The sequence below is a fragment of the Talpa europaea genome (assembly GCF_964194135.1).
Source record: "Talpa europaea genome assembly, chromosome: 14".
Classification (NCBI taxonomy): domain Eukaryota; kingdom Metazoa; phylum Chordata; class Mammalia; order Eulipotyphla; family Talpidae; genus Talpa; species Talpa europaea.
The window spans coordinates 52,591,106-52,603,397 of record NC_140082.1 but is presented as its reverse complement, the minus strand read 5'-3'; the positions used below and the strand labels follow the sequence as shown (position 1 = coordinate 52,603,397).

General features: G+C 48.8%; 1 protein-coding gene across 1 annotated transcript in view; it reads right to left on the bottom strand.

The window, feature by feature from the left end:
* RSPH14 (radial spoke head 14 homolog) overlaps positions 1 to 12,292 on the bottom strand; it is a gene marked incomplete at its 3' end in the record, with an annotated part of 76,911 nt that overhangs the window by 62,860 nt on the left and 1,759 nt on the right. The window contains exon 3 of the mRNA XM_084254296.1: positions 7,441 to 7,559. Coding sequence (XP_084110422.1) covers positions 7,441 to 7,559 — 119 coding nt within the window. The remainder of the gene's footprint in view (positions 1 to 7,440; positions 7,560 to 12,292) is intronic.

Below are 12,292 nucleotides of genomic sequence, written 5' to 3'. Positions count from 1 at the left end.
CAAATGCAGTTGAGTATTCTTTTTTAAATGCAGATTTCCAAAACATATTTTTTTTCCAGGTGGTCTTTTTGTGTCTGGCTTGCTGAGTGTCAGAGTTGTTCTGTGGACGAGTGTGTCCCTCTGCTCACTCGAGCGTCGCCCTGCGGCAGCCTCGAGGGCAGTGTTGTACATAAGCCTGTGCAGCGTCCTCTTGTTCCTGGTGCGGTTTCTGCTTTGTTTTTATTTCAGAAAATCAATGTGGTGTATTTAAAGAAGGTTCTTCACCTAGAGCGAATGAACAATAGCTAAATGTCTTGGTATTTAAAGAGTAAGTTATCTGTGGCTTTGCAAGTGGAGGAAAGGTGAGAGGTGGGACAGCGCCTGAGACAGGCTGAGCGCAGTTACGACTCCTGTGAAGGCTCAGCCAACCGTGTAGCCTGAGGGAGGCCCTGCCAGGACCCTGTGTGGCCCTCCCTGCCCAAGGCCTGTGGCACTGGCCCTGAAAGAACCTTGGGCAAGGGCCCTGTGTAAATACAAACCCCAAACCCTGCTGTCGAGAGCGAAGGCACCACCAGAGCCCTTGCCAAATCTCTCGGTCTTTGTTCAGTACCCGTGTGTCCAAGGTCAGTATGCAGAGTCACAGCCATGAACTTTAAGAGATGTACAGAGGGAAAGAGGAGCTGGTGATCGTATGAAAGTCAAAGATTGTCTACTTTAAGAAAATAAAATACCCTGAATGAGCCGAGCCTCGTCCCGGCGTGCTGTGTGCGTGTGTGACTGGCGCGTGGCCACCCTTGGTGCTGTCTGGGAGGGTTACCCGGGACACCTCCACGCTGAGATGCTTGCCCCCTCCACACATTCAGATAAAATCATTTGGAAATAAATGCGAAGAATAAACCTCAAGAGAGGAAAAAAGCTGCAAAAGAGGGGAGACCTGCCATGGGCCCCAAGGGGCTGAGGTTTGAAGGTGATGATTCCTCAGACCCCACCCAGCATGACCCAGGCTTCCCTGTCACCCAGACCCCTGCACCCTAAAGACACCTCTGTCAGGATCAGGGCTGCCCCACAGATTGGAAGAGGTGCCCAGAGAGCCTGGAGGTTGCTGACAACCCCCAACAGTGTAGGGGCACCCTGCTGGCCCACCATTTGTTGATTCTGGCTGGTGTGATGAGAGGCCTCTCCAAGTGGTGGAAAGCACTAATTAGAAGACAAGCAAGTTTGTTCACGCTGCAGCAGGCAAGCTCCTTACAAATTATTTAACACGATCCACTGTAGCAGGTTGTAAGTAGTGACCATTTTACGGTTGAGGCCAAGGTCAGAGAACAGGAGGAGCAAAGACAGACACCAGTGGTGGTCACTCAGCTCTGCCCTCTAATGACTCTGCACCTGACTGGGGCAGGAGCCCCAGGGGAGCACAAAGCCACCTATGCCATCGCTTCCTTAAATGCAAGACCCCCACAGAGCCCTGAGCAAGGAGCAGCAGACAGGCGCACACGCACGCACACCCACAGACACACGGCACACAGCCCCACTCTCGTTTCCCCCACCCCTAAGCCCAGGTGGGGTTCCCTCCACTCTTCCCATGTCGTCACATAGCAAACACCCAAGGGGGCTTTTGTGGGAGAAGAAATAATGTGTGACTTAAAATCTTCCAAACTTATTTTGCACTTTTAATGCCAACTGTGAGAAGAGCAGTAATTTCACCGTGAGAGCCTCTTTAACCTAAAAATACAGTTATAGGGAACTAGGGTTCTGCCTTCCATCCTGACGTGTTTGAGAATGAAAGGCGGCTTCCCTGCAACAGTGCTTCCTCCCGATTCCCTGAGACAGGCACAGATCCCCACCCTCCAGGTAGTCTTGATCTCTAGGTTCCTCTTCTCATGAGCTGCTGCCTGCTTCCCTCCGACACGCCCTGCCCCTTCCTCACAGCCCAGCTCCCTGGGTGGCCTACTTGACAGTCCTCTCTCTCCTGCACGCCACTGCTTAGACCACCCAGGCCAGGCAGGGTAAGGGAGGGAGGGTGCCCACCCCATGCTCCCCCTGAGCCTGTACAGTGGCTGGCATGGGGAGGACGAGGGCTGAGCTGGAGGTCCTTGGTCCGACTACTGGCGAGGTAGAGGAGGTCAGGGCAGTGGCCGCCCACGAGCTAGGAGTCCTGTTTAACCAGAGGGAAGTGAGCTCCAGGACCAACAGAGAAGCCAGTAAGGAGGCCAGAGTCGGTGGGAGCAAGGTCCTAGGAGAGGTGCTGCCCTGCACAGGAGGAGCTGGCCCAGCCCTGTCCTCTGCAGTCAACTGACCACAGCCTGGGTCCCCTTGGGTCACTCAGACTCCCTCTTCCAGGACACACTGCCATGTAGCTCGTGGGGCTACATGTACCTTCTACTTCCCACATGGCACCCAAGATGGTGCAATGGGACAATGACAGTGTCACGATAAGCTCAGCTCCTCTTCATGACTGTTCACCACGAACAAGGCCCTGTGTTGAGCCTTACACCAGTTCCTCTGATTCCACCCTCCCCTACTCCCAGGAAGCCAAGATTATTGATTGTATTTTACGGAGAAGAAAGCAGAGCCCGAGAGAAGATGACTTCCCGGTGTCACACGCATTGAAGGAACGACGCAACTGAGCCTGAGTCCCCTGGGTCTGTACGCCATCTGTCCACACTCCCTGGAGCCCATGGAGGCCCAGAGCTAGGACAAATGGGCCCATCTAGGACAAATGGGCATGGGGTGTGAGTCCAGCTGGCACAGGGCATTGCTGGGGAGGCTGCCTTGCACCATGAAGACAAGGGGGCCTCAAGGGTGTTGGAGGTGGGCCAACACCCTGGGGAACTCACCAAAAGATGAGCTGGGCTAGTTTCAGCACTGAGGTGGGATTTAGGCCAGATGCCACCTGGTTCTACCCAACAAATGCCCAGAAGCCCTTCATCCCTTTGGTAATTCATGGAGAAGGCTGAGAAAGGCCACCTGCCCCAGAGACAGCACAAGGACAGCCACCGGGACTGGCCTGGCTTGACTGGGCCAGATAGGGTGAGGCTCTCTCCATGGGAGAGGCAGATGAATGGGGAGGGGGGAAGGCAGGGAGGCATCACCATGCGTGGCAGCCCAGAAACCAAATGGGAGATGTCACCATCAGTGGTGTCATCGTTTGCTAAGTCCAGGAGGGCATAGTGCCCCCAAAGACGGTCAGCCTAGGGAAGTGCCCAAGGCCCTGCTGCACCCTATCCTGAAGGCAGGTGAGAAAGGAGAGAGCTGTCTCTGAGGCAGCCAGCCCCATCCCTCTACCCTATGGTGTCAGATCCAGGAGAAATGGGTGCTCCTCTTGGCTGCCTGGCAAGAGGGAAAAGGGTGCAGCAGTAGGCCCGGCTGAGGCTGCCTGGTGTGGAAGTAGAGAGCACATCGTTTTGCTTCTCCAGCAGTCACCGCACTAGGCTTCTACTGCTCCCACATCTTCAGCTTCCCCTGGACACAGCCAGTCCAATTACTCCCTACCCCAGATGGCATGACTCCTGGGATATCCCCCTACACCTCAAAATTACCCAGATCAGACCTGTAGCTGGACATCTCCCTGACCACACGCAGTCCCTGCCCAGCCCAGCTCTCCTCCTTTCTGAGGCCAACCGACTGTCTCCACAGGAGAGGCTTGAGTGCCTCCTCCTGTCCTCCCTCCCCTCCCCTAGCTGGTGTTCCTGCTGTTGCTGAATTAGGCCAGCAACTATCAGAACCCTGGACAGGGACAGGGTGCCAGGGGCTGGGCCAGACTCACAGGTATACCCACTCAGGGCCCAAGGCTGTTATTAGAGCACCCAAAGGAGTCTGGTCCATGGCCAGTGGGACTGGTAGGGGGACACTTGCAGGAGCACCTAATCTGATGCACCTCAAAATCCAGTTACAGAAGAATCCTAAATGTTGGCACTGGAGCTGGCTCCTATATAATGGCATAAAATGAGACCAGTGTCCACCCAGGATAAGCAGAAACAAAAGAGACAGATTCCCCCAGAATGCCGGGCAATCAGTTACCCAGGCTGGCTGACAGGGAGCTTGGAGTGGCAACTTCTGCGTGGCATCTGCCTCTATCCTCTGGGTTTCTCCTTCCCAGACGCTGCACCACCTGGGACCTGAGACAGAGTCGCGCAGCATCAGACCGTCATCCGTTCTGTGGCTCCCCCTGCTGGTAGTTATGGGCAATGGAGCAAAACAGACCTGGCGGGGCTCAGATTCAGAGGGAATTCTCTTCGCAGCTTTACTACCCCCCAGATACCCCAACACATATTTGTCAAACGAATGAAGGAGTGAGTGAATGAAAGAAAACAGGTAACTTTAACAAATATACTTTAAAATATGGCATAAAACCTACTAACCAATCAATATTTGTTGAGTGTTAGCCACCTGCCAGGCACTTCACTAGCACAGAAGATGCCTTCCAGGAATTACACACTAATAACCACCAGTGTGAGAGCACACTAAGCTGCAAGTGAAGACTGTCCCAGCAAACGACATGGGCACCCATTCTATGTGTTGCTGCCCGGGCATGTGATGAAGCTGAGGTTGCTAACGATGGAGTCACTGAAATAGATGTTCTCACGCCACCAGAAGCTCAGCAAGGTGCCCCTCTACCTGGGTCACAGCTTCAAGGGTCAACCCGGAAGCCATAGAGCTCAGAGCCCCCCAGATGAATCTCCTAGAGCCCTCATCACACATCTTATCTCCATCACTCTATCCAACTATCCCCCACCCCCACCCCACCTCACTACAGATCCATCCCAGGCTCCCCTCTGAGCACATCACAGACAATAAGCAGCACCCAGGAAATGCTACAGGGCAGAGGTTTGCACTTTGGGCGCCCAGTGAGACTTGTCAAAACAGCCCTCATGATACACCCAGTGTCTGTCGTTCCAGAAAATTTGCAGAGAGGAGATGAGGGAGACCTCCAACCGGAACCCAGATTACCACAGAGCTTTTGTGATTAGACAGTGATGGACTAACAAGATCTATTCAGTATACCAGAAGACCTCCAAGCAAACACAAAACTCCATTCTAGGTAACTTCAGGACTAAATGTGAAAAGCAAAGTCTTATACTTTCGGAAGAAAATAAGGCAGAATATTGTCATGAACTCTTAAACAGCTCTTAAAGTCTCTTAAACAGAAACCCTCCCCCCTAAAAAAACACACACACACACAAAGAAAAAGATTGATGAAACTGACTATATTCAAATGCAAATTAACAGTGAAAAGTCACACAAACCATCCTGGAACTGATATTTGAATGTATGCAGCCAACAAAGGGCTAGAACCCAGGGTAAATGAAACACTCTCAAATCAAAAAAAGGAAAGGAAAAACAACTCAACAGAATGGGCTCCAGCTCCCCAGAGGAACCAGGCAGGGGAGGAGCTGGAGGCTGCTCCAGGCTGAAGCTTCCTCTCCCAGTCACCAGGGAGAGCAAAGCCAAACCACAGGACTGCTGAGGAAGATCCCCCATGGGGCTCTCTACCAAGGGGAAGGGGCTGGGGAAGCAACTATGATATCTGACCAAGCTGAAGGTGTGCATTCCTGAAGCGACTCCAGGAAAACCCATGTAGGAATGTTTGGGAGCCAGAGGAACTGGCAAGCATGTTGGCCAGGCACAGGGAAGCAGAGCGAATACAGTATACATTCAGACAGGTGGTTATAATAAATCAAAGAGCCCCTGACACCACACAGACAAACCTCAAAATTGTAACATTACATTCTTTAAGGTTTTTTAAGTAGCAAAAGGTTATATCAGCAAGATCCATTTACATCATGTTTTACAACATGTAAGGCAACATCTCTATATAATTACATGTGCGATAAAATACAAAGACATGTGTTAGGCATACAGTCATCAAATCATCTGGTGGTTCAACGAGGGCAGGAGACGGTGCCACGGGGTAAACACGGGGTGCTTAGATTGTATTTTTTTTAAACAGAAATCTCAAGCAAATATGAAATTTGATAGGATATTAAAGATTTTGCAAAGCTAGGTAATGATACCTGATATTCATGATCATCATCTCCATGTGTCTCTGAATGTCTTATGTTAGTCACAATAATTTTAAGAGCCCTGTGTGAGAGCAGCCGGTCCCCTCTCTCCACACCTCAAAAAAATGAGGTTTTTTTGTGTGTGGTGAGTACAGAGCATTCATTTAGCTCAGCCTACACTAGGGGTCTGTCATGGAGATACCCCACTCTCTCATTGGCTCTCAGTACATTTGCACATGAGAATCAACTAAGGTGTGTTTAAGAAATGAGTCCCAGGGCAAGTTAGGATTAAGTAGGCAGCTTCAGGGGCAGTGCAGGCAGGGACTTTGGGAGAGTTAAGGGAGGCCTCTGAGATAAGGACAGAGAAATTCAGGAGGGCTAATGTGGGCAGTAAACAGTAAATTTTAGGAGACCTTGGACGGGGGAGGTAAAAAGAGAAACTCTTAAGATAAGAGCCAGGAAAACTGACACATCTGCCTGAAGGAGTATAGCCACTAGGAAAAAGAGCCAATCACAGAGTAGGATAATGAGATTTTAGAATAGAGAAAAAAAAAAGGTTTAAATATCCATAGACACAGGCCCACAAGGACTTTCTTGCTCCTCCCAAGTACAACATACTTATAGGGCTGGCATCATCAGGGAAACATGAATTAAGCCAAATAGAGACAGTCCCATCCAGATAGCTAAAACAATAGGACAGGAAAGGTCAAGTGCAGGCAAAAGTATAGAACACCTGGAACTCTGCTCCACTATTGTGGGGGTGTACACTATTTTAGAAAATAAACTATTTTAGAAAATCTTCCAAAGCTAGACATAAACTTAACTTATACCCCACAGTTCTCCTGGGTATAGCTCTAAAATGCACACAATGTCCATCAAAAGACATTGGTGGGAAAGTCCATCTATTCGTGGTTGCCACACACTGGAAACAATTCAAAAGTCCAGCAGCAACAGAGTGAAGAGATACTCACATACAGTGAATACCACACTCCAGAACAAATCAGCAAACTGCAGCAATACATAGCATATGTGGATCTCAGAGGTAAAATGTTGAGCAAAAGAGGCTAGAAACAAAATGTTACAGACTGTGTCTCCATTCATGTGACGTTTAAAGAGAGGCACAAATGAACCCGTGGTCCGCTCAGGTCTTCTCAACCGAAGCTACTGTTTACCTTTGGTAAGGTCTGGGCACTAGGGCAGGCACGGGGATGTTTCTGGGGCGCTGCTGATACTCTATGCATTCCTTGACCTGGGGAGTGGTTCTGAGGCATCTTCACTTAGCACAATCCAACCAAGCGTTCACATACGATCTGTGCATACATGTACATGTTGAATCATAATGAAAGCATAACTTTTCAAAAATGTGTTCTAGATCATTATCTGCAGCAAAGCCCAGATCATGCCCGACCTGGAGAGGAGATGAAGGCGCCACCTAAGCGCATGCCCACTGTGAGCCTACCTGAAGGCATCTGGGCTATGTGCTTGAACGTCAGGAACAAGTTCTTTCGGCACTCTGACTGGCTGTCGTTCAGCAGGAAGGACAGAGCAGGGATGATGTCATGCTTTAAAATGCCATCTCTGGGGAAGAGAAATCAGATTTAGACACAGCAAAGGTCATGCCCTGCAGATCCACTCAGAGCCAAGAAGCAGTTGCCCGCAACATCCCCCACCCCTGAGTGCCCATGCTGGCTGGCACAGACCACATTCTCTGGCTTCCTCAGAGAAGACAAAGGCCAGAGGGCACATAACAAAATCCCTGGAGCCTATGACAGCCGTGTGGCTTGTGGGCAAGTGGAAGGAGCCACACGCCAAAATCACAGAGCTCTGTCCTTCCTAGTTGTCACCCCCACTGGTTCCTTAGGCCCCTGGGTGCTTTGCTTCATGTTTCTGAGCCTCAGCTCTCCCATCTGTTAAGTGGGAATGAGGCCACAGAAGCTTGCAGTCAATCTCCCCTATAAAGATGTGCCCTGAACTGCCAGGTTCAGCTAGCTGCCTGTCTGCAATGCGTGCCCACAGCAGGTACATCTGCTGCTGCTCCAGGCCAGTCCCTCGCAGCCCCTCCCCCTTCTCCCAGCTGAGCAGCCAGCTTGCCAGCAGCCAGCTAGCGGCTTGCCTCCAAACCTATGTGTGTCTGTAATGCTTGTTGTTATAATTATACAAGTTAATTAAATATTAGGTAAGCCAATTAGATCGGAGAAGAGTTTTGTTTTTTTTTTAATTTCCTCATGAAAACAAAGTTGATTGAATGCTGTGGGAAGACTCAAAAGTGAGTCTCTGGGGGAAAAAAGAGATGATCTGAAAAGATACTAGAATGTTTTTGCATGTAGATTACTTCATTCATGTCTGAGATCTTGCTCTACTTTAAAGAGACCAAAGATGCAAATGAATGATGATATAGGTGCAGCTTAAGCAAAAAAGATGACAGGAAATGCCAACCAGTGGGCCCATATCCAAGAAAAGGCCTGAGTTGCCCATGGGGATTGGTAAATGTTTAATCATTTGTGTTTTGGATAAAAATGAACTGTTTAAAGGAAACATACAATTTATCAAAGATTCCTGGCTTTTTAACCACTTATTTTGATTAGACAAGCATCTGCTGGGCTCAGTTGCCTTTGGTGAGAAGGCTTCTTAGCTCACATCTCTCAGGGCTGGATTCAGACATAAGTGAGAAGCCGGTGTGAACCCTCAGCCCAATGCCTCACATACAGGAAGTGCCCTACCGATTGTGTTCTGCCACAAAGGCCAGGACTTGACTTGATGGTTAAGTGGTTTTTTGTTTGATTGTTTGTTTGTTTAAATTTAAAGATTTATTTATGCATACAAGAACTGGGGTACAGGTCAGAGGTGTGGGTGGTGAGAGGATTTTTTTTTTTTTATTATCAACTTCAACTTTTTATTTTATTTATTTTTTTTTTCTCTGTCCAGTGATCTTTTTTTTTTTTTATAAATTTTATTGTTATATTCCCCATACAATTGCAGCCCCCCATTCTGACCCCAATCCCTCCCCTCCCGCCCCCGCCCCCCTAAAAGTGTCTCTGGTTCATAGTTTTTTGTTGATTTTGATTTTCACTTTCTTATAGTTATTCATTTTCCTGGTCCCTTATTTAAGTTTTCTAGATTCCTGCTATGAGTGAGACCATCCGGTATTTTTCTTTTTCTTTTTGGCTTATTTCGCTGAGCATGATCCCTTCCAGCGCCATCCATGTTGCAGCAAATTGCATGTGTTTATCTTTTTTGAATGCTGAGTAATATTCCATGGTATATATGTACCACATCTTCTTGATCCAGTCATCTATTTTTGGGCATTTGGGTTGTTTCCAAAGCTTAGCTATTGTAAATAGTGCTGCTATAAACATAGGGGTGCAGGTGTTCTTTGGAATTGATGTTTCTGTGTCCTTTGGGTAAATACCTAGGAGTGGAATTGCTGGATCATATGGAAGCTCTATGTTTAGTAGGTCCAGAAATCTCCACACAGCTTTCCACAGTGGTTGGACCAGTTTGCACTCCCACCAACAGTGCAGAAGAGTTCCTTTTTCTCCACACCCTCGCCAACATTTGTTGTTGCTAGTTTTTTTAATATGTGCCATTCTCACTGGTGTAAGATGGTATCTCATGGTAGTTTTGATTTGCATTTCCCTGATGACAAGTGATGTTGAACATTTTTTCATATGCCTGTTGGCCATTTGCATTTCCTCTTCAGAGAAGTTTCTTTTAAGCTCTTCTGCCCATTTTTTGACTGGATTATTTTCTTTGTTGTTGTTGAGTCTCATCAGCTCTTTGCAGATTTTTGTGATCAGTCCTTTATCATTAGTGTTGGGTGCAAAAATGTTCTCCCAGTTGGTGGGGTTTCTCTTTGTTTTAACCAGAGACAGAGTAGGGAACAGGACAGACTGACTGAAATACACTGCTGAGGGGAGCAGTCGGCGAGCAGGGCCATGTGGGTAGCTCCCTGGCCAGCTGGGGATGGAACTCGTGCTGCAGAGGCTGTGGATAGCTTCACAGTGCTGTGCTTATCCCTTTGCACCACTAGGGAGGCCCTGATGGTAAGTTCTGAGTCACTCTGGGAGAAGAAACTCACCCTGGGACACCCACATTACAGGGACCTCCCAACCCCTCGGTGTGAGTGTTCAGGCCTCTTCCCTCTGTATCTGGTCACCCACTCAATATTCACCCCTGCTTTGAAAGTTGACTGTTTTCTTGGGCAGTCCTGTGAACTAATTCTTCAAGGTGAGAAGATGCCCCCTTCAACCCAATTTCCTGTTACTACTTGTGTGGGTATGAGGCCAGAAGGATTTCAGTGTGGGCAGTGTCAGAGCTTGACTTGAGAGACACTGGCTTTAGTTACATATGAGATCACCACTTCATTCTAGGGAATTGGAAGTTCGCTAATGGACACTCTTGGCCCTTTGCATTCCTTGTCCCACTTTGGAGGAGAGAGCCAGGGCGTGTAAGCTGCCTCCCTTGGGTCTCCTCCCTGTGCCTTGAAGTAGCAGAGTAAGGGATGTGAGGCCACGGTCAGTGACAGTTTCTTTGGTTTCTTCACCATATCCCACCATGTTGATGGGGCCACAGCCAGGAACTCTACTCCCCCACCCAGGAACTGCTAGTGCTCTGAAATAAATGCATCATCACCCTCCCTAGGCTTAGTTTTGTGATAATTGCCCAGGCTTCAAGCATCTCTCCTCTCAGCCTCTGTTACCTAATCTCCATATCACATCCAGAAAAGAAACAAAAGGAGCAGGAAGAATGAGGGGTCCTTTGTTCTTCTGGACGCCTATGACATTGGCGCACTTTCCCTGCATCTGTGTCAATAAGTGAAGTAAGACTGTATCAAGTGTCTTGCCAGGTCACCGAGCAGGAAAGGTTAGGGGCCCTAGGCTGGGGCTGGTATCTTGCCCACTTGTCTCAGTGCAAAGCATGTGAATTGCACTGCCACTCACACCCCATTTATAGGGACCCACAGGGTTGGGTTTGCATTCTGGATCAGGCTGGTCATACTCTTTCCCAGGGACCTGAAATTAGAACCCAGAGAGGAGAGAGAGGGAGGTCAAGGGGAAGAAGGTGGGCCTCTGGAGATGGCCCTGAGCAAGTGGGTGGTCTGTGGGGAGAGGGAGGCAGCAGTTACCAGAGGAACACCCAGAGAGGCCTGGCTGCCAATGACCACACAGGCTGACTTGGGGCAGATGTTTCCCAGGTGGTGCAGGGCTGAGCACCTTATATGCATTAACTCATTTGACTCCCTACCCCAGGAGCAGTTTTGGTTGAAGACGATGGAGCATTGAGAACTTGGAGAGAAGCAGGGCCAAGTAACATTGGGTTCTGTGAGGTACTCTGGCCCCTTTGAAAGGTTCTGTTATTTCTGTCAAATAAGCTGGGAAACAGTGGCCCCTTTTCTCTGTCATCACTACTGATATCTTTTCTCTTCCCTCCTCCTTTCTGGGGACGTGTGCACTGAGCGATGCATGCTGGACAGTGGTCCCAGGCAGGGCTTGAGGGGTGTTTGTAATTTCTGGTTCTATTTTCAGCACAATGTGTGATCCCAGGCAAAGAGGGTAAACTGAGCTGATGTGGGAGAGCATCGCCATCCTCTCCCTCAGATCCCCTACACACACACACACACACACACACACACACACACACATTCCTAAACAAAGTGCAAGATGAACAATTTAAGTATAAAATGTGAAGATGGGGCCTCCCTGGTGGCGCAAGGGGTTAAGCACCGCACTATGAAGCAATCTGCAACCTCTGCAGCATGAGTTTGATCCCTGGCCAGACAGAGAGCAACCCATATGGCAAGCCAGACTCTCCAGTCTCGCCCACTGCTCCCCTCAGCAGTGTATTTCAGTCGGTCTGCCTGTTCTGTTCCCCACTCTGTCTCTGGTGAATCCTCTCAACCCCCACATCTCTGGCCTGTACCTCAGCTCTTGTATGCATAAATATATAAATCTTTTAAAATAATAATAATAAATAAATAAATAAAAATGTGAAGATGTGTTTATGAAACAAAGGGACATTTTCAGGTACCAGAAACCTAGAGCCTAGTGTTACCAGCAGGGATTGAAGCTACCAGCCCAAACTTGGTATGTAGTTTGAGGCAACACCTGCATGGAAATGGGAGCCGGAATGCCAGCCTGTGGGAGTCTAGGAGGGGAAACCGAGGAAATTGTTGCATGTGTGGGGCCTGAATGTTTCACCTTCAAAGAGGGAAGCTTAGAGCTAGACACTAACTAACATAAAAACTGATCTGGAGAAAAGGATCCCATTATACCACCACAGGGGCAACACAAACCACCCCCACAGAGATCTGT